Genomic DNA, 27,351 nt, shown 5'->3' on the forward strand with positions numbered 1-27,351 from the left:
CGTTTTTGGAACAACATGCTTCCAAGAAGGTCTAGGGGTTCACTCGCCCACCACCAACAAACTCAAAGTGATAGTTAGTCTCTGCTGAACACCCAGAGTCCTGCTCTCTCACAGGGGCTCTCCTGGCCTCTTGCGTCCGCCTGTGGGTGGGGGGAAGTGGGGCGCTGAGCAGGGGACAGGCAGGGGGAGCTGGAGCTCTCCAGGGACGCTCAGACCTGATGGAGGACATGATTGGGCCGGGAGATTGTTTTGTCCCTCTTGACATGGAACAAGCCAGCTGAGCTTGACACAGGGTACACACACACACACACACACACATTCTCACAGTCACCTCAGGAGATCCCAGGCCTGATTCTCCTGTCTGCTATAATCAGCTGGCTCCGTGCACAGAATTTGAACCAAGCAGTAAACAGCAGCACATCCTTATTTCCTGATGCTCTTCTCTGTGTGTGTGTGTGTGTGTGTGTGTGTGTGTGTGTGTGTGTGTGTGTGTGTGTGTGTGTGTGTGTGTGTGTGTGTGTGTGCTTTTAATTCTGGAAAGACAGAACAAACAGTTCAGAAATTCAATCAGGATTACACTTGTGTTTCAGCAATACAACCTGAAAGGCAATTTTAATGTGTCTATGTATATGTGTTTGTGTGTGTTGGTGCGTGGGCGTAAATGGCAGCCGTTGTTAGGCTTGTTCCTGCTGCTTTTGATGAAATGAACAGCGGTGGCCGACAGTATTTCATAAAGCCATACAGAGACCTTGGAGTGCAAGTACTGCGGGATTTCGCATGTCTGGTTCATATTGCTTTTATTTCCTGCTTTATTAAGATCAGATCGTGATTTCCTGTGATGAATGAGATTGTTCAGGCTGAACTTTCCTCTAGTCTCCAGGGCAACCCCTCCCTCTCTTACCACAGGACTCATGTGAATTCCATCTCTCTCTCTTTCTCTTTCTCTCTCTCCATTGCTTTCTCTCCATCTTTTCTCTCTCTCTCTCTCTGTCTCTCTCTCTCTCACTGAAGTCATTCGATATTGATGAAAATTCTGGGTTGTTATGGCTAGGCTAGCCCCAGGGAAGCTGGCACCATGAAAGATTAATCACACACACACACCCACACACACACACACACACACACACACACACACACACACACACACACACACACACACACCCACCTTGGCCCCTATGGGATTGAGATGTATTTGAGGTAGCACAAAGTTGTCACCACCCCCTGAAGTACAGGTGCCACACAATACCCTCCCTGAACCCCCGACGTCTCCCATGGCAACGGGATCCCATGTCCGTCTCTACCCCTGCTGACCCACAGAGCTCTGGTGAGTGGCCAGGCAAGAGCCTCTGCCTGGCATCAGCAAGATACAACAACAAAAACCAACAACAACAAACAAACAACCAACTCATTAATCTCATACAGCACAGTCTTGGTCAGTGTAAAGAACCTCACATGTATGAGCAGCTGATGGTAAACAGTTGTGATGAAGTTGTGAGGTATGATTGAGTGTGTTCTAAAAGCCCATACACTACCACCCAGGGATTAAAGTCTGGCGCTACCATGGATATTCCTTGGTTTCAGTAGAGGTCGTGATATTATCGTTGTAGATCCCAAGGGGGAAAATATGTATCTCTTTAGGTGCATACGGTAGAAAATAAATTAACTATCGCTTTTATTTTGAAACTTGTCGTCACGGTCCGCATGCCTATGTCATTCACATTATTCTGTTGGAAAGTGAGAGTCGGTGATCTTATGCGTGAGCACAGAAAGGTACATCCGAAATGTCAACTGGAGAAAGCAAGAGAACGCTGTCAACACACACACACACACAGTGCCTTCCAAACAACTCTGGTTGTGTCCTGTTTTCTTTGGTCTTTTTTCTTTTGGCTTTAATCCCTTGCACCACCGTGCTGCTATAAGCCTACACCTCATCAGAGGATGGTATGCAATGTGGTGTCACATATATATCAGCACTCTTCATTCAAGATTTCACATGAAGGCAAGGACACTTGGTATGTTCTTACCAGATAGATAAGATGAGGCTATCCATACACATTTCTAACAGCATTATATGGTGAAATCTCGCCAGATGAATTTTGTTCCGCCTAGCTCCACTCATCCATCTGGGACCAATCCATTGGAGTGTTGCTTCAGAAGGCTGGGCCTAATCAAAAAATGCTTGCATATGATTGAATAAGCCACTTGTCCGTCATCTATTGACGTGCTACTTCAACCACTAACGCCGAAACCAACCCGTGACTCTGATAACAGTCTCACAGTAAACTTCTACAGCTATGTCACATCCTATGAAACTCCGCCCTAAATCCTGATTGGCTGTACCATAAAATCGGGTGCAGAATGGAAGAGGTCCCAGATGGATGTGAGTGAAGCTAGGCGGAGCTAAGCGGAACGAAATTCATCTGGCGAGAGTCAGGTTAGGTGAGATTTATGTGGCTTTTCAAGTCTCCATGTCCCGTCACTCTCTCTCTCTCTCTCTCTCTCTCTCTCTCTCTCTCTCTCTCTCTCTCTCTCTCTCTCTCTCTAGCTCAGTGAGCTGGCATGTAACTGCAGCAGGTGAAATGGGGCGGTAATGGCCTCCAGTGTTGGTGGCGTTTTTGGAGCCGTAATGGCCTCCAGTGAGTGTTGGTTGCATTAAAAACATAAAGAAGCAAAGTAAAGGCTCCATGTACCCTCAGACAGGATCTGGGCTGCAGTCAAACATAGAATAGAACTTCGATGTCGGCTCTTCCTATCATTGTGAAGCAGAATTCACCAAGCGTTGGATTGTTCACCCACTAATAGGGAACGTGAGCTGGGTTTAGACCGTCGTGAGACAGGTTAGAGTTACCCTACTGATGATGTGTTGTTGCAATGGTAATCTTGCTCAGTACGAGAGGAACCGCAGGTTCAGACATTTGGAACAGAACGCAGAGCCCCTCAGACAGAGAGGCCTGGGGGAGAGGGGAAGAGAGAACACCTTTCACCAGAGTTTACACTGCACACACACACACACACCTCTTTCCACTAGTACAATGATATTTATGCAACAGTACAGCAGACTTGAGGCCCACAACAGACTGAGATGCTAGGGGTGTCAGGTGCTGTGTGTGAATTGAAACTGCAGTTTTACATCTGTGTTGAAACGGTCACTGGGGTGTATGAAAACTTTGTCTCCATCACATTGTGTGACGGTGAGTCTGTTCTGGCAAATTATTACCACATTTTGCTTCAAGGTCAACCTTAAAGGGGAGTGAATGTGTAGCATTGTACTGTAGCACTGTACTTTAGGTTGTAAGGGGTGAATTGTGGTACTTTGTGTGTGCTTCTGTCTTGAGTGGTGCGTTAAATTGTGTTAACTCACATAACGTGATAATAACTGTGTGTATGCAATGAATGTGTCAGTATGTTAGATATGTGAGAGAGAGAGAGAGAGAGAGAGAGATCATGTACATTTGTGTACATGCTTAGACAACACAAGCACTCTGTCATCATGTCAATAAAGCTTCTTTGAATTTGAGAACGATAGAGAGAAGCCCCTTTTTATAGCCCCACATTCAAATACAGGTGCACACAATAATCTCACTAGTCTAACCAGGCGCAGCCCTGCCCAGGACCTGAAGGGGCACGGGAGGTCATCACGCACCTATAGCCTCATTATGGGGGCTCTTAGGCCACACACATCACAGCCTCCGCGTCAGCGGCCTCTACTTGTCCTCAATAACTTTCAGAAAGAGATCTGCAACTTGATCAGTGGCTAGACTGTCAGCTAACCCAGTTTCTGGTTCTGAAAGGACTGCTGTATCAGAAGGAAGGGGAGAGTGAAAGAAAGCGTGAATGAATCCATCCATCCATGCATCCTGTCGTACTGACCAAACGCTTAATGATTCTTTCAAAACACAGGAATGTGCTGCATTTCTTCATGTCACATGATAGCCATCACAGACGGAAGTGAAAAGTTCTCTTTGACAGCCCAGAAAAGAACTGTGGGAAATCACTGGGTCAGCTAGTCGGACAGACCGCAATAAGAGGCCACCAAGGGACACATGTGCCGTCTCGATTTTAATGATATTCTCTTTTTCTCTCTCCTCTGCTTCTGCTTTGGAGTGGTTTATTATGCTCCCCATCTCAGAGAAGGCCCCGTGAGGAGGAGATGGGGAAGGGGGGGTGGGGGTGTGGGCAGAACCTTGACCCAGATTGGGTTATAGAACAGGCATGTGGAGCTACAATCCTACTGGGGGCTTTCGGAGTCTGAAGCATCTCTCTCTCTCTCTCTCTCTTTTCTCTCTCTCTCTCTCTCTCTCTCTCTCACTCACTCACTCTCACTCTCTCACACACACACACACTTTTTCTTTTGCCAGACTCCTTTCTATGACACTCTCCGTCTGTCTCTCAGATCAGATGAGAGCTCATACATCCTAGCAAGCAGACGAATCATGATCCGCTTATTGATATCAGCAACTACAACCATCAAAGCTTACTCTAATGAGAACTAGCAGGGCATCACAAGCACACAGACACAAATATCAGAGACGGTTGATAAAGTTAACTATAGAATCTTTGCAAATATGCTCCTTTTGAACAGACACAGAGAGAGAAAACTGATCCACATCCAGTGCCATTGAAGGTAACATGAGCTGTGCAACGCACGCAAACACACACACACACACAAACAGTCATGGACATCCATATAAAAACAAACACACCCACACACACACACACACACACACAAACAGTGATGAACATACATACACAAATAAACAAACACACACATGGAGAACTTTTTACGTCACACAAACACTGATCTCAACTATCAATCCAATTTAATCAGATGCATACACTGATCACAGACTCACAGCCAGTCTCCAAGACACACACACACACACACACACTCAGTAGCATTTCAATAACACCTACAGGCACGCACACACACACACACACACAGACTGAATCCGTAAACACATCAACCGTCCACACACAGAGACAGACCGCCTCCCTTCTCCTCCCCCAGAGGAGCTAGAGGAGTCTCCAGTGCGTCTTCATGACACCTCATCGATCCGTGTCCCCAGCCCTCTCCATCAGCAGCCCCAGCACTACCGGTACTCTCTCCTGCCCCCAGCCCCTTCCCCTGCCTGGAGTAATGCTCTCGTCCTTCTAATTATAATCCCCCCCTTATTAGTTTGGGTGTGATTGGAAGTATTTATGTTTGTTCTTTAAAAGCAGGAATTGCACTCGCAGGATAATGACTCTGTGCACCAAAAGAGAGAGGGGGGAGGGGGGGATTGAGAGATCAATTTTAATTAGATTTTCCAGCATGAGAAAGTTTGGGCTTTGTTGGGTGGGTTGGGGCTGAGGTGGGGGTGGGGGGACAGGGGGGGTTGGCTGAGATTAATTAGCGAGCCTTCTTCAAAGAGTGCAGTGACAAAATGTTTCTCTGAAATCAAAGAAAAATGACACGGCTGCTTTTTTTTTTCATGCACAAATGTCTCTGCCTGTATTCTGTAGCTTTTGTTGAGTCTGTGGTGTTGTACCTTTTTTCTGCCAATTGAAAGAATGCCTTCTCCCCCTTGTGTCTGCTGTAACCTCTAAATTGGTTGGTATACATTTTTCTCATCTCCAACTGTGCTACATTGCTTCCTGCCTGAAAAGGTAGTTTTGACAGCTGAGAAAAGCAAATTGTCCATAAGCATACCGGCATATCACCAAACACAAACAACTTTGTAAGGCCACAAATCAAAAGTTCCCAGTAGTGAGAGAAACTGTGCGTGTGTGTGTGCGTGTGCGTGTGTACGCACGTGTGTGTGTGTGTGTGAGATGGCCACACACCCTTTCCGGAGGTGAGGCTCGCTTAACTTTACAGACCATAAAGTCCCTGGAACAACTGCTCAGATTGGGAGGCAGTGTGCCTCTGCTGCTGCAGTGACCTTGCAGAGATCCAGATGTCCCTCATTTGGTGCTCCACTTTGAGAGCCTGAGGCACCTGCACCCTCTGCACTGACTCATTAGACATCAGTGTGTGTGTGTGTGTGTGTGTGTGTGTGTGTGTGTGTGTGTGTGTGTGTGTGCACACGCGTCACGCTGTGGGGCTGTTCTGGAATGTTCTCGTCATGTTTGCAACATGCATATTAGAGTGTGTCTTACTATTTTATGAGTGTACCTGAAGATGGCTACTAGTCTACTGGCTACCTCTCTCCCTCTCTGTCTCTGTTTTTCTTTATTTTCTCTCTGTCTTTCTCATATCAATACATTATAGGGGTCTCTTTTTATATTTCAAGTAGGGACATGTCACACAGACCAATACACACACACACACACACACACCACACACACATACACACACACACACATACACACACATACACATACAGTACACACACACACACACACGCCTGGTTCCAGTGTTATCTTGCTCCTGCACCCTCTGGCCTCTGGTCTCCATGAGGAGCATGAGGAGCAAAAAATGGCTCTCCTACCTCCCATCAGTTGAACTCGACTTCACCTGCCCCAATTCAATTACACACACCACAGGCAGAGAGAAAGAAGGGGGGTAAACCTGTTTGTTTGAAGATTTAAAGAAAACAAACAGTGCATGCAGTGTGGGTCTGCACATTCTATTTAGTCTGTTCTACTCTATTAAGGAGAGAAGGCAAGGTAGGGGAGAGATGGAGGGAAGAGAGAGGAGAGAGACAGAGATGGAGGCAGACAGAACATGAATGCCGTTTAGTCTCCCATGTTGGTGCTGCATATTGCTATGTCTGTTCCTCAGCAGGCCAGCAAGCACCCTGTTGTGTGTGTGTGTGTGTGTGTGTGTGTGCGCAACTTGGCATGAGTACTTTTTTTTAGTTATCTCTTGATGTGAAGGCTGTAAAGTGTTCAGTGCTGTGAATCTTGCTCACTACAAAATAATCACTTCATAGAAAAACAACACTGTTTATTTTAACTAAATAAATTATGTTCTTCTGCAGTCGTTAACTTTTTACACTTTTAACTTTTTTTATATATATATTTATTTATGACCCATTTGAACTCTGTAGCAATTTACATTTGTGTGATGTTTTACTTTGCAATTTAAATATCTCTCATGACTAGTTGATATAAAACCCTCTCAAAACCCCCGAGGCTAACCTACAAATGTAGGCCTAAGATATTTTTGCAGTCAAAACAGGTACTGCTCACAGTGTCATGGCAACAGCAGCAAACACTTCCTTTGTCACTGTAAATCACCATGGCGACACCCGTTGCAGAGAGCACAAATGGTTACACTGGCGTTGAGGACTGCAGAATCAGAACATGTAGCTGTGGGAACAGAATAATTTAATATAAACCTAATGTAGTCAGATCATGCATGGAGCACTGAGGTGAAGAAAAGAGATGCCAGAAGTGTGCTAGAGAGAGAGAGAGGAGAGAGATAAGGAGAAAGAGAGGGAGACAGGAGAGAGAAAGAGGGAGACAGAAGAGAGAGAGAGAGAGAGAGAGAGAGAGTGAGAGAGAGATAGATAGATAGAGATAGAGAGAGGAGGACAGGAGAGAGGAGAACAGGGAAGACAGGAGAACAGACTTGATGGTATCACAGATATGTAACTCTAAGGCGCTATTCCACCTTAACCCTTAAAGCCTCGTTCCATTAGAGAGGTCTGGTAATTAAAAGAAGAATGATGCTAATGGCCAATCTCCCTCTTGTCTTTTTGACTGTCACACAGTAGACACCCCCTTCCACACTCACTTACATTACTCCCCTCGTCTCTATTTCACTGTCACACACTACACACACCCCACACACACACACACATACACAATCTCTCTCACATACAGTACACACACGGCCAATCTCCCTCTTGTCTCTTTCACACGGTCACACAATAGGCACTCCCACCCCTTTCCACACACAAACACACACACACACACACACACACACACACACACACACACATACTCCCCTCTTCTCTTTTTCACTGTCATACACTACACACACACAATCTCTCACATACACACACATACACTCACACTTGCATCAAATATCCCTTCTGTCCAGTTCACTGGCTGACAGCATCCTGTCAGTGCTATGCCAAGCATGAAATGGTACACTCACTCTCACAACAAAACCTCTTAACGCTCCTCTGTCCAGCCGAGGCATCTTTAACCTCCTCTGTCCACTCGGCCTCCATTTACAGCCTGGAGGCTTCGAGTCATCTTTAACTTCTGGGTGACTCAGCACTTTACGCCCGGCTGGGGTGCTGCTGTAGGGCGGTGCTTTAATTAACACAGTCCGCCCCAGAGCTGACCCCGATTAGCCGGTCGTTAAAGTGCCCAGGACAAGCAGCCCTCCCAAGTTTCAGCTCGTTAGAAGGACTCCGACTCCTCTTTCCTCTCCTCCTCTCTTTTGTCTTTCATCACTCGCTTCCTCTGCTCTTCTTTTTCCTTTCCCTGTTTCTCCTTTCATCTCTCATCTCTTTTTTCCCCTCCCGCCCTTCCATCTCCTTGCCTTCTCTCACTCCCTTTCTCTCTCTCTCTGTCTTTCTCTCCCTTTCTCTCTCCCTCTCAATCACCCTCTCCCTCAGACAAATTATTGCCTACTGCAGTGCAGCAGGTCAGTGAGCGAGGGATGACCCTGGGGGGCAGTGATGAAGGAGAGAGAGAGATGATTGAGGGAGGGATGGAGAGAAAGAGAGTGGAGGAAAGATGGTGTGAAGGTGGGGTCAGAGAGGGTGGACACCTGCCCCTGGACATCATTGGCTTTAATAGGGGGCTGGTACACACACACACACACACACACACACACACACACACAGAGGCGCCTGGACAGCGTTTGCTTTAATAGGGGGCTGGCAGTCCGCTGAGGACTCTGAGGGCTCCCCTCCAGGGAGTGGGATGTTTGATGGCCGTAACCTTGGTCTCACGCTGCGCTCTGGACAAGCACACATCAGCGCATGCAGAGACAAGTACACATCAGTGCACACACACACACACACACACACACACACACACTCACTCACTCACTCAGAGGGATGGCTAAGCCCTTCAACAAGCAACTGCAGGAATCCCCTCAAATGGCCAGCAACAGTGCAGAGGAGAGATTAAATGGCTGTGGGGGCACAGGCACACACACACACACACACACACACACACACACACACACACACACACACACACAGACAAAGTCATCGAGCTTGTGGTTTTTTTTACTGCCCCCCAGATAGAAAAGTATGCATGTGCGCTTTGAGGAGCTCCCCCCATTTCTCCAACTGCCCCATGTTCTGGGTCAGGGGTCTGTGGTCACTGCTGTCCCCTTCCCTCATGTGATGAGGGGGCTTGTTCATGAGAGGAAGTGTGTGTGTGTGTGTGTGTGTGTGTGTGTGTGTGTGTGTGAGGGTGGGAGAGAAGGAAGGGAGTGGGGAAGAGGGGAAGGATTGAGATGGACAGAAATGACTGGTGTGATGTGTGTGAGAGACAGACAGAATTATTGAGACAGATTTTGTTTGGGTGTCAGGGTGTGTGTGTGTGTGGTGGTGGCTTTGTCAGGAAGCTGGCATTCAGCTGCCGATCTCGCCGAGGGGATTTGACGGATCGGCTACGGATGAACGGAGATCTGTGCCATTTCCTGCCACTAACACGGAGAGGGAGATGGAGTGATGGAGACATAGTGGAAGAGGAAGAGATAGAATGGTCATTTTAGCCACTCAACTGGAGTTCAGTCTGGCTCATAATAGTGTGTGTGTGTGTGTCAGAGAGTGAAAGAGAGACCTGTGTGAAGCACTTGTTCTATGTTGAGGTGTCCGCTGTTGATGTTGCAATGTCAATGCTTTTGCTAGCACACACACACACACACACACACACACACACTCTCCACTTTGTTTGGGAAGTTATTTGAGGAGCCTGATTTAATTGATCTAATCAGCTGTGTAATGAAACCCAAATTCTTTTGGCACAGCAGAGAGGGGTGAGGGGATGAGAGAGAGAGGGGGGCTGGATTAATGCTCCAGCATTAATGTTTCACTCGTTTCTCGTATGTTGGCGTATCGTATCGTATCCTGTGTGTGTGTGTGTGTGTGTGTGTGTGTGTCTCCTCCCTCGTCCCTCTCCCCCAGAGCTGATCTCTGAATACATTTGTGTGTGTGTGTGTGTGTGTGTGTGTGTGTGTGTGTGTGTGTGTGTGTGTGTGCTCAGGCAATCGGGACTAGCAGAAGCATTGACATTCCTTCAGGCAGTGAGCTCCAGTGTGGTGAATGATGACATGGGGGGCAACATGCTTGGCTCTATAAAGACACGCATGTACACACACACACACACACACACACACACACACGCACACACACACACGTGTTATAAATATATCATCTATCGTCCGTAAAGCAAGTGGGTTAAAATGACAGATTCTTCATCTGGCCCTTGGGCTGTAGCCTCTGTCCTCATCTCCAGTGAGTCTCAGCATCTCTACAACTTCATGCCAGTTTCCATCATACAGTATACAGCAGCTATATTAAAATGAAAAGGTACAAGGACAATAGACTGTGCATTTTTAGCCTTTTGTGGTTTTTCATCATTTGTCTTAGGGATAAAATGCCAAGACAGAAATGAGCTGCACTAAATGCATGTCTGTCAATAAATCCAGTTTTTTGGTGGCACGCTGGGAATCTTGCGGTTTTCTGCTCCTCTTTTCCCCAGGCTAAGTGCATATTGAACCCAACTTGTGTCCTGATTTGATTTAAAGAGAGTCTTTTGAGCACTCTGTGATAGAAGCCATTATTTAGTCAGGCGATGAGTGTTTACACACTGCAGGCGGGCTCCCATTGGTCCTCGCCATGGGGACTGACTAGAGGTGACAGGTGTGGGCACCATGGTAATGGCATCTGTATTGGAGCTGCAATCAGGTTTATTTGCACATGTACACACTAGTGTTGCACGGTGCACCGACACTACAAAAGTATCGCAATACCCTGAAATTAAAAAGGTCACGATGCCTAATTTTATTAGTATCGATACTTTTGAGAATGACCGTGTTCTTTTGAAGTAACATGCGTGTGCACAAGGCATGCTTCTAGCGCCTCCTCCCCTAACCTATGGCTGTCCGTCTTTTCTCCTCACACACACGTAAGTGCAGCTGTCTTGCTATAAACAGCGAGACATGGCTGCTAGTTCAAGTGATGCTATGGTAACACATAATAATAGGCTATTATCAAGTTGATTTGCTCACTTGCATTTCTCAAGTTTGTGTTGCTAACCTACCTAGGCTGTGGGATTTTGGTCATTTAGGCCTACTATTTGGGTTCAATGTAATTTAGAAATAGGCTAAGCAACCATGGCAAACTTTTACATCTGAAGAGAGATCCTTGCTAACTATCCCGCTAGCTCAGGTCACGTTTGACAATAGTGCTCTAAAATCATTAATGAACATTGCATCAGCTTATCAGTTTTATGATCCCATAAAGATTTTCTTTGACTTTGTACATTTTTTGGACATTTATTTTATCTAATGACATACAAAACATAATTAATCGCATCCACATATCCTTATGCGCTATGTGCAACTTTTATTCACTAGACTAAAACCGTGAGACAAGGTCAATTACTCTCACGTATCTCTTTAAGTGACAGGCACTCAATTACACCTACACATCACCAATGTGCACTCAATTAGACCTACACACCACATTAAATATATGCCTAAGTGTAATAGTTTAAAATAGTTTTAGAATAGTTTTCAAATTGCTAAATATATTTACTAGTAATTATGCAGAATATATGAAATATGACACAAGCTATTATTTTCCATGTGTGTTTGTGTGGAGAGAGTCAAGCAGAATCTGGGATGGCCACTGGTGTGAATGATCACACTAAAGTTGTGTGATCAATATTACAATATTACTGATGATGATGTCAAGGTGGTGGGGCCCCCAAATCAAATACATTTTTTAAAAAGTATCGAAAAAGTATCGAAATTGCAATTCTTGACTTGGTATCGGTATCGAAACATTAATTTTGGTATCGTGACAACACTAGTACACACACACTAAACTTTCTCTTTCTCTTTCTTTCAGTCACTCTTGCTCTCTCTTTCTGTATCTCTCTCTCTCTCTCTCAGATTCCAATTCAAAAAGCTTTATTGACATGACCTTTTAGAAAGAAAGTGCTGCCAAATCATGCAATATATTAGTGTGACCATCCGGATCTCGCAAGCTTCATTTTTCCAGTCTGGCTTCTTGCGATGGAGAAAATTTGGAGCCAAGCGAACGGCCAATCAGCATTGGTTTTGAGGCGGGCTTGTGGTTGTATTTTCGTCGACGCTCTGTTAGTACGCCATACGCTTCATCGATCTGATTGGTTGATTTGGCCCGTCTATCACCAACATAGGTGGTGATAGACAGATGGTTTATCCAATCAGCTAATCAGTATTTTCGCCCCTTCCCAAAAGTTCTCCAACGGAAAGTTCAGATGGATATGCCGAGCAAATGCGAAGCAATCCATCTGGCGGAGTCAGGTTAACAATAGGTTTTGAAAACATCAGAACATAAAATAACAGAATTATAAAACAATATGTGTGTTTATAAAAGCCTTCTCTCTCAAACACACACGCACAGTCGCACACACACACATGCACACACAAACTCACAGCAGCAACAGCACGTGTGTTGTCTGCTGTCACAACTGCTGTCTGAATAACCTGTATGGAGGAAGCCTTCCCCCACTGGCTCCGTCTGTGTTGGTTGTGAATGGGCACTCATGTGTGTTATGTGTGTGCGTGTGTGTGTGCGTGCGTGTGTGTATGTTATGAGCAGGTGTGTGTTATGGTTATTGTTAAGGTGTGTGTTAAGGTTATTAGACTGCAATCCAGGGCGCACAATGGATCATCACACTCTGTGTTGAAATTAGGTTGTACAGCTCTGCGGTTGTTTACATATTGGTGTGTCTGTGTGTGTGTGTGTGTGTGTGTGTTGAAACATAGAGTGCAGTGCGTGTGTGTGTGTGTGTGTGCGTTTATTGAAACATGGATGCTGTGTGTGTGTGTGTGTGTGTGTGTGTGTGTGTGTGTGTGTGTGTGTGTGTTCATTGAGACATGGAGAGCAGCAAGCTGTGTGTAGTAGATTATGAGTTGACAGCTAATTAGTCCTGATTTAGCCCTTGTGTAATCACAGTTCCCTTAGAGGCCCATGTGTTCCCACGCTTCGCCCTGATGGACACACACACACACACACACACACACACACACACACACACACACACACAAACACACCAAACACACACACACACACACACACACACACACACACACCAAACACACACACACACACACACACACACACACACACACACACACACACACACCAAACACACACACACACACACACACACACACACACACACTGCTGTGTCCTCCCTCCAGCAAGGGAGAGGCTTGGCATTGAAAATGTAATGGCGCAGAACAATAGTCTTGACAGTGGGGGCTATAACCATGTGTGAATGGAGGTAGCTCTTCCCACCATAGATAGTCTATCTAATGCTTTCCTTTTGTATAGACTTGGAGTTGGTTTATTTAATGTAATGCCAGCGTGACCTAGGGCAGGCCCTGAGTGACATGGTTTACATTTTAATTACATTTACATTAGTTATTGGAATGGCATCAACAGTGATTGGTTGCATGGGCAGGGCATGGAAGGTGGAAGTTAGATAAGGAAAAGGCATTAGCTTATACATTACTTAATATACCTGTGAGTTTGATAATAAGCTGATAAGCTGACTCTTTTTCTCTGTGTGTGTGTGTGTGTGTGTGTGTGTGTGTGTGTGTTGTATGTGTTGTATGAGTGTTGTATGTGTGTTGTATGTGCAGTGGTATCGGGCGTAACTGGCCGTGGGCGTCTGGCGGCAGCAGCATCCTGGCGGAGTACGGCACACTGCACCTGGAGTTCATGCACCTCAGCAAACTGTCTGGAAACCCCGCCTTCGCCGAGAAGGTGAGCAGAGGGCACCTGTCAAACACACACCTGACAGCACACCTGGCCTGGTCTACACAAGACAACACACACAGACACACACACAGGCAGAACCTCTGTCTGACTCCTATAAATGAATGAAAATGGAAGGTTTGGAGCAGTCTGAAGCAGGGCTCTTAGGAGGCACCTTGGCTGTCACTTTCACATCCCGTACAGCATGCAGGGACAGCACAGATCAACATGTCTACGGTCGACTGGGCTGCAGTTCATGCTGGTTTAAAGTGTATTATATGGACGTGTTGAAAGAGACCAGATGTATGTAGTGTTTTGATCTCTTCTTCTCTCTCTCTTGGCAGTAGAGCATTTTCTGTTGAGGGTTTTCTGTTTTATGTAGAATTGTATACTTATTTTTAATGGCATTTTTAAAAAAAAAACCTGTAGCACTGAGATTCTTTGTGAATGTAAAGTGTGTTACAAATAAAATGTATTATCATTATTGTTATAATGAGTTTTTAGGCCTGAGATTTGACAGCTGTACTCTGTGCTGTACTCAGTATAGAGGTTGCGAGTAGCTCTGACCATCATCGTGTTGCTCTCTGCAGGTCATGAACATCCGGAAAGTTCTCAACCGGCTGGATAAGCCCTCAGGAGGGCTGTACCCCAACTACCTGAATCCCAACAGCGGCCAGTGGGGTCAACGTAAGTAGCATGCTAACACACACACACACACACACACACACACACACACACACACACACACACACACACATAAATCATTGTACAGTATTTCACTCTTTTGCATGTGCTATAGGTAGCTGAACACACATGAGACACACACTGTGCAGTCATAGGGTGTGTTCCAAACGGGAGACAGCTGCCTACTGCCTCCCTCCCTACATAGAGAGCTGTCTCACTAGACATGAATTTGGATTAAATGCGTCTTTAAAAATGAGCGAGCACTCTAGAATCTTTGGTTAACACTACGGTATGACGTTAGCAAAGGCCTGACGTTAAACTAAATTAGCTTAACGAAGCTAGCAGGCTAACGGTATAAATTAGTTTTACGGCCGCAGATATATCAGACCAGACGCTATTAATGGTTACAACAATGGCATAATCAGATAGTAAATTGTTTATTTCTAATCTGTAATCTGCAAATCTAAGCAAAATAAGATCACACAAAAATGACATTTTAAACAGATTCAGCAGCCATTACCGATGTCATCCGGCCATGTTTGTTTACCTTTCACAGCTGTTTCAGACGCTGCCGCAAGGGATTATGGGTAGGAGGCAGCATGAAGTGTGCATCGATGCTGCCTTCAAAAAATGACCGCTATTTGGGAATTCTAAGATATCTTAAAAGGCAGCAGAATTTGTTTTTTTTCGGTTTCAAGACTTGCTGCCTTGCTCCCCAGTTAGATATCTTAAAAGGCAGCAACTTTACCCGTTTCGAACACACCCATAATGTCCCCTCTTCTGCTGTTGAACAAATTCAGGTACTGCTGCACTGCCCCAATCTCACTTCAGTTCACCTGAGAATGTTTAGAATGACTTCTACTTCACTTCATCCTCATTCACTTCCTCCTCATTCACTTCCTCCTCATTCACTTTCTCCTCATTCACTTTCTCCTCATTCACTTCCTCCTCATTCACTTCCTCCTCATTCACTTCCTCCTCATTCACTTCCTCCTCATTCACTTCCTCCTCATTCACTTCCTCCTCATTCACTTCCTCCTCATTCACTTCCTCTTCCCCGGCCCATCTTTCTTTATCTCCTGCTCCCTCTCTCCGTTTCTCTGTAATGAGCAGGTTCTGTTCATGTTTCTCTTCACATGTGCTAGGCCCCATACCCACTGACATATCCGCCCCATACCCACTGACATATCCGCCCCATACTCACTGACATATCCGCCCCATACCCACTGACATATCCGCCCCATACCCACTGACATATTCGCCCCATACCCACTGACATATCCGCCCCATACCCACTGACATATCCGCCCCATACCCACTGACATATTCGCCCCATACCCACTGACATATCCGCCCCATACTCACTGACATATTCGCCCCATATCCACTGACATATTCACCCCATATCCACTGACGTATTCACCCCATATCCACTGACAGATATTCGCCCCATACCCACTGACATATCCACCCCATATCCACTGACGGATATTCGCCCCATACCCACTGACATATCCACCCCATATCCACTGACGGATATTCGCCCCATACCCACTGACATATCCACCCCATATCCACTGACGGATATTCGCCCCATATCCACTTTGTCAGTAATGTGTTGGTGTTTTTTTCCTCTGACCTTATCCCCTCCCTGAGACTGAACGTAACACTGTTTTTACCTCGTCTCTGTTTTCCCCATCTGTGTGTTCTTCACCACTCCCTCACTGCCTCCATATCTCTCCCTCTGCCGTATTTCACTCTGTCATCACTCACTCTACCATCGCTTCTTTCATCTGCCTCTCTCTGAACCATCTTCTCTCGTTCGGGTCTCTTGTCATCTCTAACAGATATCTCTCTCTATAGTCTCTCACTCAATCATCCCTCCCTCGCTCGCTCTCATCTCTCTCTGGCATATCACTCTCTCGGCGTTCTCTCATCCGTCTCTGTAATCTTTCACTCCATCATCTCTGTCGTGTCTCGCTTGGATTCTTGGCCTCTCACTAACTCTACAGGAAGCAGAGAGGGTCATGCCTGTGTCCCTCTCCAAGATCATACCACCTTTATTTAAAGTCATCAGAAGTGTGCTTGTATGTGTGAGAGAGAGAGAGAGAGAGGGAGACAGAGACAGAAGAGAGAGAGTGAGGGAGACAGAAGAGAGGGAGAGAGATGAAGACAAAAAAGATAAGAAAGAGAGAGTGAGGGAGACAGAAAAGAGTGAGAGGGAGAAAGAGAGAGATAGACAGGCCTTTGTCTCATGCAACTACACCAGAGCGTATATCCCATATCACCTACTGAATATTAATATCCTGAACGCCATTTTACTTCACATGGATGTAAAGCAGTGACATCCAAGCTGACCCACTTTGCAAAGCGGTGGCAGGGGCTAGCCGTGGATTGTGATCTTTTAACACATTCGAGAGTGAGATCACAGCACCAGGACAACAGTCTAGACTTGCGAGAGACCCACCAAGAGACCACATCAAACAGTGGTGTTAGTTGCTCAAGCAATCTGCAAGCGCATAAAAGTGGTTGCATCAGGCCGCTTGGCATGAGGACCGCAGCGGCGGCGGTGGCGGCTCTATTTTTGAATCCGGGGGAACTAATCAAGGATGATGTGGCATGACCGGCTCGCCTCAGGGGGCCGAGGATGATGGCACAGACCGGACGCCTCATGGAAATAGACATCGGTCTCACACACACACACACACACGCATAAATACACACACGCATAAATACACACACTCCTCCTTCACTCATATATACTGTATAGGGTGAGACACATGTCAGGCCTTGCTTCCATTTTACTCCATGACTTTAGAGGGGATCGCTGCCAGCCATCGGCCTCTTCGTATAGATGCGGTCAGGCTTCACTTCTCTTTCTCTCATCTCTCGTTCTTTCTCTCTATCTCTCTCCCGCTCTTTCTGTTCCTCTTATCTCTCTCCCTCTCACTCTCACTCTCACTCATCTTTATCTCTTTCTCTCTTTTCCTTCATCCATCCTCTCTCTCAGAGCGTCCCCCCAACACACACACACACACACACACACAGACCTTCTTTCTGCCATCATTGTTACGCTTGACGGCCTCTTTAACACTAGTGCTCCACTGAGAACTATCTGTCTCGCGTCGTCTCTAGACTATCTCTCTCTCACTCACACTCACACACATAAACACACACACACACACACACACACACACATAAACACACACACACACACACACACACACACACACACAGACCTTCTTTCTGCCATCATTATTACGCCTGACGGCCTCTTTACCACTAGTGCTCCACTGAGAACTATCTGTCTTGCGCCGTCTCTAGACTATCTCTCTCTCACTCACACACACACACACATAAACACACACACACACACATAAACACACACTGTCCAGCCCAGCCACCCCCTAACAGGGCACCATGGGGATGTGTGTGTTAGACGGTGGGTAGGGGATGTGTTACCTGTCCTTCTCACTGATAAGCCCATCAACCCCAGCAGCAGGGCAGTTACAAATGGCTGGTACAAATCGCTATTGTGTGTACGTCTGCCTTACTGATTGCAATTAAGCTCACAATCTAAACGCTACAGTATGACCTCCTACCTTTAGGTGGCGCTGTGCTATGTGACAGGAGGAAGATGTATGCTCCTCATCTCTCTTCAGGTTCTGGTTAGGCAGCTACGGCAGCGGTGGTGGCTGCGATGGGCATGCCGGCTAGCGCTGTCCTAGTAATTGCGGCTGACGGCTAATCTCTATCAGTCCAAACGAGCGCCGGCCGCTAATGAGGAGTAAATATGGATGAGGGAGCGCCGGCATCAGTGTGACTGCAAACACAACAGACACCTCACACTCATCCCTCACACTGAGCTCATTGGATACCAGGGGGAGAGAGGGAGAGATGGAGGGAGAGAGAAACGGAGGGAGAGATAGAGGGAGAGAGAAATGGAGGGAGAGAGAATGAATGAGTGAATATAAACAAGGGAAGTAGGACAAATAGAATGAAAGTGAAAAGAAGAGTAAAGAAACTCCTCATGAACTACTCACAATCACACATGTGTAGGGTGTGTGTGTGTGTGTGTGTGTGTGTGTGTGCTTGGTGTGTGTGGCTATAGCGCAGGCAGGTGTGTGCGCCACAAGATACGCTTTTGTCACCGATTAGTTTGCATGGATGTGCATTCAGGGAGCTGACATTTAACATCCCCAACACAGACAGAGAGAGATTATAGCATCTGTCACTCAGTCACACACACACACACACAATCACACACTATCCCAGTTCAGGGTTACTATGGCAACATGACTAACATTTTATTTTCTGTGTGTGTGTTACAGATCATGTATCGGTGGGTGGACTGGGAGACAGCTTCTATGAGTATCTGCTAAAGGCCTGGATCATGTCTGACAAATCGGACGAGGAGGGGAAGAAACTCTACTACGATGCTCTGCAGGTAATACATACATACACACACACACACACACACACAAGCTTTACCTGCCAGCATCCTGACCCTCCTAGGCACCAGATCTCAAGCCTACTCAGGTTGAAATGCAGGATACTCCTGCAGGATACAGTTGTCAAGCACCGGCACTTTCCTGCTCAAAGGCAGATGCTGAGAGACGCATCCATACACATGAAAAGATGAACACACACACACACACACACACACCACAGGCACCACACACCAGCCCACTGCTATAACCTCTTTCAGTACTTCTCCCACCAGTTGTGTGTGCATGTGTCTGTGCATACTGTACGTACAGTATGTGTGTGTGCGCCTGTGTGTGTGTGATGTTTATCAGTGTTCCACATAGTTGCACTACCCTCTTAGTCTGCGACATGGCAGCTTTGAACAGCGGTCCCCCATGGCCTATAGAATAACCACCCCCTCCCCACAGCCTCGGCCGGCTTTTCCAGAACATTCTAGCGCAGCCAGACACAAAGTAAACATCCAGCATGCCTTCAGAACATGGCCAGAGATCTGTGAGGAGTTAACATACACACAGGCAGCACCGGCAGGCCCTGAGGAACCGTGTGTGTGTGTGTGTGTGTGTTGGCTAACGGGAGTGGGCTTATCAGGAACCAGCACTGTGACTGAAACTTGAGCCCAAGAAGGTTTTAAACAGGACACACACACACACCCACACACACACACACACACACGATTTTATTGAAGTCACATGAGACATAAGTGTACACACACACTTATGTACTTGTGCATCTGCTGGTGCTCAGCATGGCCGCTAGTCGTCTTCTCTTATCTAATAACCCAGTGAAAGCTGTGTGTCATCGGCCTGGAGGAAATTACATTAACATTCTTCATCGCACAGAGCGTGTTTGTGTGTGTGCGTGCGTGTGTGTGTGCGTGTGTGTATGTGTGTGTGTGTGTGTGTGTTTCAATGTGTTTCCTCTAACTAAATATCATTCATAATAGTTTCTAATTACTCAGTTTCCTCCCTGCCAAAAAACAAATCTTTAAAAAAGAAAAAACCCAAATTGTGATTGTCATTCTATTTTTCTTATTCTATACTCCTTAAATTTAACAAGGGTTTTGCTAATTCATCACATCATGTGTTGTGCAATTAAGAAGCCACAGTCACAATCAGCCCTCTGTACTTACTGCCATAATAATAGTAATGATAATAATCAGTATAGAACATTACACTGTTTTTTCTTTTATTATTTTTTTCTTCCTTTACTTACAGTAAGCCACACTAATTAGACTGGTGTTTCTAACACTTCCCTCTCAGAGCTCCACAGTGGTGTGTGGGTTAGCCGGAGCGGCGCTCCACAGTGGCGTGTGGGTTAGCCGGAGCGGCGCTCCACAGTGGCGTGTGGGTTAGCCGGAGCGGCGCTCCACAGTGGCGTGTGGGTTAGCCAGAGCGGCGCTCCACAGTGGCGTGTGGGTTAGCTGGAGCAGAGATCCACAGTGGCCTAAATGGAAATCAAACTTAATAAAGGAGCTCTGAACTTGCTGTGATGGAAAAGGGAGAGCCTTTAGCTGCTCAACTTGCCCTCCTGACAAACGGCATCAGCGAATCCTATCCTATCACTGAATGCATATCCCCCATCTCTCTGCCCATCTCTCTTTCTGTTACTCTCATCTCTTCTTCTCTTTCTCTATTTGTCCATTCTTATCCCTTACTCCTTCAGTTCTCCTCCTCTCTCGTCCTTTCTCCATGTCTGTCTCCATATCCGCCTCTCTCTATATTTCTGAAATCGCTGTGTGTCTGTTTCCACGTCTATGTCCATCTGTCTGCTCATATAATCACATTTGTCTATTTCTTTCTCCCCTTCTCCCTCCACCTCCCAGGCCATCAGAAAAGAACCTGATCCGCAAGTCCGGTGGCTCCGTCCGGCATCTTTTGTCTTGTGTGTCATTTGTTATTTTTGTAAATTTGTTTGTTTATGTCTTGGTGTCACGGGTTGCTATGCCGCTCTGTCTGGCATATTTTGTCTTTTGTGTCAATGTCTTGTGTGTGGAGCGCTTTGGGTTGCACTCTGTGCATGGATACATTTGCTATATAAATAAAAGTGACTTACTTACTTAACTCCCAGGCCATAGAGAAGAACCTGATCCGCAAGTCCAGCGGCGGTCTGACCTACATAGCGGAGTGGAAGGGTGGTCTGCTGGAGCACAAGATGGGCCACCTGACGTGCTTCGCCGGCGGCATGATCGCGCTGGGCGCCGACGGAGCTCCTGACCAGCAGACGGGTCACCACATGGAGCTGGCCGCCGAGATCACCCGCACCTGCCACGAGTCCTACGCACGCACCAGTCAGTTTTACACGCACACACACACACACACACGCGCGCGCGCGCGCTGAGATCACCCGCACCTGCCACGAGTCCTACGCACGCACCACTCAGTTTTACACACACACACACACACACACGCACACACACATGCCGAGATCATCCGCACCTGCCACGAGTCCTACGCACGCACCAGTCAGTTTTACACACACACACACACACACACACACACACACGCGCGCACGCGCGCTGAGATCACCCGCACCTGCCACGAGTCCTACGCACGCACCAGTCAGTTTTACACACACACACACACACAAACACGCCGAGATCACCCGCACCTGCCACGAGTCCTACGCACGCACCAGTCAGTTTTACACACACACACACACACAAACACGCCGAGATCACCCGTACCTGCCATGAGCCGTACGCACATACCAGTCAGTCACTCACACACACACACACACACACACAAATATTTACACACATACAAACACACTCTTACTCACCCACACAGATACACACATACACACACACACACACACATTGGCATTTTAATATTATTCTTCAGCACAATTGATGCTGCACAAGGTTAATAAATATTAGCCAGTTTTTGCTTTTATCTTCCTCATTTCAGCAACTGAAGTAAATTGTTATAATAGGATACCACTACTAATCCCCCGAAGCTTTTGAGATCATTTGCTTGACTGCTGTCTGATCAGCTCAGTAGTGAACAATCAATGCAAAACTGCAGCTCTGGCTTACCCCAAAGACCAGAATATGATCTTCAGTCATTCCTCCTCTATGAGAACCTTTGTTCTTGTGCTAGTGTTTATTCCATTGGAATTAATTGAATTCTTGATGACAACAACTTTGATGCTTTTGGTCAGTTGTTCTTCTGCACATGATTCTTGATACACGTGGGAAAGCTTCACAGCAGCAGATGAATGTGCCACAGTAACCTGTCCTAAGTGTTTCTTCTACAGATAGGGATTATCAGGACATATCTGAGCACCTTTTCCATATCCATCTCTAATCCTGATAGAATATGGGATTCTACTCTCCAGATAGGTATTATCAGGACATATCTGAGCACCTTTTCCATATCCGTTTCTAATCCTGATAGAATATGGGATTCTACTCTCCAGACAGGGATTATCAGGACATATCTGAACACCTTTTCCATATCCGTTTCTAATCCTGATAGAATATGGGATTCTACTCTCCAGACAGGGATTATCAGGACATATCTGAACACCTTTTCCATATCAGTCTCTAATCCTGATAGATCTACTCTCCCCCTATCTGTCAACAGATACTTTGTACTTTTACAAAAATCTTGGAGGGTTAGTGTCTGCTCTGCTGAAAATATATGCACCTAATATCCTATATACTATACACACTTACACACACATACACATATACGCAGACACACACACACACACACACACACAATGTTTTAAAGGTGCCATGTGTAAGAATTGAGGTAAAAATATCCAAAAAATGAGCTACACGCATCAAAAGAATGAGAAGAAATAAGGGCGATGATGTAATTAAAAGAATGACAAGGTATAGTGCTGCAGAGATATCAACCTGAATTAGCATGCTAAATTACTAGCCACAGCCCGACAGGTGTATACTCTTTGGTTCAAGTACGCCCACAAGCCGTGCGAGTTATTCGTGTATTGCAGTTTGGCTGGCGGTTATGTTGCCCGCATACCGCCTCCCATGGCAGAAACTGGTATTATGACACCTGTCGGGCTGTGGCTAGTAATTTAGCATGCTAATACCTCAATTCTTACACATGGCACCTTTAAAGTCCATTCTGATATCCTCTCTCTCTCTCTCTCTGTCCCTCTCTCCAGATTTGAAGCTGGGTCCGGAGGCGTTCCGCTTTGACGGGGGTGTGGAGGCCATCGCCACGCGTCAGAATGAGAAGTACTTCATCCTGCGGCCGGAGGTCATCGAGACCTACATGTACATGTGGAGGTTCACCCACGACCCCAAATACAGGCAGTGGGGCTGGGAGGCTGTGCAGGTACACACACACACACACACACACACACGCAGGCACACACACACACACACACACACACACACACACACACACACAGGCACACACACACACACACACAGGCACACACACAGACTCCTGTCTCTCTCTCTCTCTCTCTCTCTCTTTCACACACACATATACACACCCAAACATACACAAACACACACACCCTAACACATATACACACAAACTCACTCACACATTCATAGAGAGAGAGAAAGAAAGATGGAGAGAGAAAGAGAGAGAAAGATTGCAAATACACAAAATAAATCCCATCAGGAGAGTACAAGGAGAACAACAAGAATGGGAGAAGGACCAAGAAAACAGTGTTACATCTGTTAGCCACAAAACCTGAGGATTGAAAGAGTGTGTGACTGAATTGGCACCCTTCCACACACACACACACACACACACACACACACACACACACACACACACACACACACACACAAACTCAAAAACCTCACACGCTCTCACAAACACGAAGGCTACATCAATTCTTTAAACAGACTGTAAATCTTAAGTGCATTTGGTGTTGGGAGTCATGCATAGGGAAGTGAACAGCGAGATGAATGGAGTCTGAGAGAACAGAAGGTGCAGAATGGAGAGAAGCGATCCATCACTCCACACTAGTAGTCCAACAGAGACAAGCAGGGTGCAAAGAGAAAGGAGTGGGAGAGGAAGCACGCAGGAGAAAAATGACCACCACACTCAGCAAGAAAAAGTATTGTGTGCGTGTGTATGTGTGTTGGGGTGTGTGTTTTTATTCATCTCCTAATCTCGGTTTCCTGTCTCTCTTGTTTCTTCTCCCTCCCTCTCTCTCTCTCTCTCTCTCTCTCTCTCCATTCCTCCATCCCTCTCTCTCTCTCTCCATATCTCTCTCTCTCTCTCTCTCATCCCTCTCTCTCTCTCTCTCTCCATCCCTCTCTCTCTCTCCATCTCTCTCTCCCTCTCTCTCTCTCTCTCTCTCTCAGGCTCTGGAGCAGCACTGTAGGGTGGAGGGGGGCTACAGTGGTGTGAGGGACGTCTACGCCTCCAACCCCAACCATGACGACGTGCAGCAGAGCTTCTACCTGGCAGAGACGCTCAAGTAAGACACACACACACACACATACACACACACATACACACACACACACATACAGGTTATCTCTTTATTAAGAAGTGCTACAGCAGGACTCAAGTTATGTTTCCCATCAGCCTCGGAACCTGCGGAGAGAAGTAATGACGTTTTAAGCCAGCATCCCTAGCCTGCTGTTTTCGGCTGTGCGTGTGTGTGTGTGTGTCCCTCTGCTGTGTTCCTACATCCTCTGCGGTGGCCTCTCCTGCTGTGTGTGTGCAGGCTGGGTAGGCTCAGTGTGTGATGGATAGTATTTACTCACACACACACACACTCTCTCTATCTCTCTCTCACACACACACTCTCACACTCACACTCGGGGCGCTTGCATTACCTACACACAGGCAGATAATGGGAAAACAACAGGCTTCCTCTACAAGGCTTCGCTGGAGAAAGACAGTGCATCTCATTCACACTTCCCCATGGCCTTTGCGTGTGTGTGTGTGTGTGTGTGTGTGTTTCTTTGCGTGCACGATTGTATTAATGTCTCAGTGGGTGTGTTTGCGCGAAGCTTTCCCCAAGGCTATGTTAGAGATGAGAATCACAGTACTAGTCATTCACATAGCTACATTGCCTACAACACTGTGTGTGTGTGTGTTTAGTCTCAGTAAGCCACAGCAGCACAAGGGTGGCAGTCTGTCCACAGTAGTGTGTGTGTGTGGGGTAAATCTGATTGATGGTATTGCAGTGGAGGCGGTGGGAATTGGAGAGGGGTGGCTGGGTAGGAACAGTCTAGCTAGCATCGCCTCTTTAATTGTCTGTGCTTCCGTTTCCATTAGAGCAGTTACGCACACACACACACATATACACACACACACACACACACAAACACTGTAATGGATTAATAAGTTCTGCTGAAAATGTTATGGTTTGCAGGTTATTGAAGGCGTGTACACAAAATGAAAGAATGCTGACTACAGTGGTTTATTAATTTAGACACACACACACACACACACACACACACACAATGTTTTAAAGTCCATTCTGATATTCTCTCTCTCTCTCTCTCTCTCTCTCTCTCTCTCTCTCTCTCTCCCTCCCTTCCTCAGGTACTTGTATCTGTTGTTCTCCGAGGACGACCACCTGCCGTTTGAGCACTGGGTGTTCAACACAGAAGCCCACCCTCTTCCCATCATCAAGAAGGACTTCAGGAGCAATCAGGCCAACGAGGTGGAGTAACCAGCCATGGCCTCTGACCTCTGACCCAAGATGGAACTCAGCCAGAGGGTTAGGGTCCCTGTGAGCCACACATACACCCTCCTCCGCCCCCTCTGTCCCCTTGTGGATCTGAGATCTGTGACCTCTGGCAGGATGGCATGGCTGCGGAGCTGTCCCTCAAGTCTGTCCTCCAGAGCCAGTCTGTAATTCAAGGGCTCAACCTGAAGCATTCGTGGGCCCCCAACTCTAACCTCTTAGGCCCACCCTGACCCTCTTGGCTCCATGGAAATTCACCCTGACCCTCTTGGCTCCATGGAAATTCACACTGACCCTCTTGGCTCCATGGGAATTCACCCTGACACTCTTGGCTCCATGGGAATTCACCCTGACACTCTTGGATCTATGGAGATCCACCCTGACAACTCTGAGTGTGTGGAGGGTCTCTGGAGGTCTGCATGCTGCCCCTTCTTCCGACCCTTGACCCCCTCGCTCAACCTTTCCTCCCCACACTTCAACCAAGTCCTGACTCTGGGCTTCATTTTGGAAGAGGTCCAAGAAATCCATACCTCCTCTGTGAGGAGACCTTTTGGGCTGTTAATTCATCTCGCCCTCTCTCTCTCTCTCTCTCTCTCTCTCTCTCTCTCTCTCTCTTTCTCCCTCTCTTACTCTCACACACACACACACATACAGTGCACACACTTTCTGTTTGTGTAAACCATACAGGATTCAAGGCTTCATAATGTGTTGTGTCTTTGGTTGTCGTTTTGAAGTTATCTTTGTTTTCCTAAGGGTGGGGGATCTTTGTTTGTTGTGGCTTTTGTTTGTTTGTTTATTTGTTTGCTTGTTTTGGTTTGGTTTTGGAGTCCATCAGCTTGACCTTTCAAGGTCTCCGTTTTCCTTGTGTTCCAAAGTGTTGGCTTTCTAAAAGCTACTTATGAGGATCTCGGAGGACTTTGCTTTGGGCAGACTTGTCAGACATATTGTTTTTACTTTTCTTCAACCCCAGCTCTGTAGTGGTCTCCAGTCAAATAGTGCCTTTTTAATCTCAGAAATAGCTCAAAATGTTAATTTATTTATTCCCAGCGGAAATGAACTGGGATTCGCTTGTGTTGTCATTGTTGTGAGGTTTTTGTTTGTCTGTCTGTCTGTTTTTTTTTTTTTCTGAATGCAGTTATCATCTGGCACTCGGCCACTCCTAGTGACCTTTTGCGTTTGGCGTCAACTGCAAGGGAGTTTAAGAAGAGATTCCACACAAGGAGTTGTGCCTCTTTCTTTCATTCCATCTCTCCCTCCCTCACTTCATGCCTCTCTCTCTCTCTCACACACACACTCTCTCTCTCTCTCTCTCTCTCTCTCTCACACACACACACACACTCACTCTCTCTCTCTCTCTCTCTCTCTCTCTCTCACACACACACACACACACACACACACACACACACACTCTCTCTCTCTCTCTCTCTCTCTCTCTCTCTCTCACACACACACTCTCTCCCTCTCTCTCTCTCTCACACACACACTCTCTCCTCTCTCTCTCTCTCACACACACACACACTCTCTCTCTCACACACACACTCTCTCTCTCTCTCTCTCTCTCTCTCTCTCTCTCTCTCAGAAATGCAGACATGTTTACAACTCCCCA

General features: G+C 46.6%; 1 protein-coding gene across 1 annotated transcript in view; it reads left to right on the forward strand.

The window, feature by feature from the left end:
- The window catches only part of LOC125298983 (mannosyl-oligosaccharide 1,2-alpha-mannosidase IA-like), a 126,112-nt gene extending 99,027 nt beyond the window's left edge, over positions 1–27,085 (forward strand). Inside the window, 7 exon segments of the mRNA XM_048249989.1 lie at positions 13,820–13,943; positions 14,525–14,621; positions 18,950–19,065; positions 21,174–21,393; positions 23,241–23,413; positions 24,406–24,521; positions 25,601–27,085. Coding sequence (XP_048105946.1) covers positions 13,820–13,943; positions 14,525–14,621; positions 18,950–19,065; positions 21,174–21,393; positions 23,241–23,413; positions 24,406–24,521; positions 25,601–25,730 — 976 coding nt within the window. The 3' untranslated portion in view covers positions 25,731–27,085.
- The last annotated feature ends 266 nt before the right edge of the window (positions 27,086–27,351 follow it).

The sequence above is a fragment of the Alosa alosa genome, chromosome 8, assembly GCF_017589495.1.
Source record: "Alosa alosa isolate M-15738 ecotype Scorff River chromosome 8, AALO_Geno_1.1, whole genome shotgun sequence".
Lineage (NCBI taxonomy): Eukaryota > Metazoa > Chordata > Actinopteri > Clupeiformes > Clupeidae > Alosa > Alosa alosa.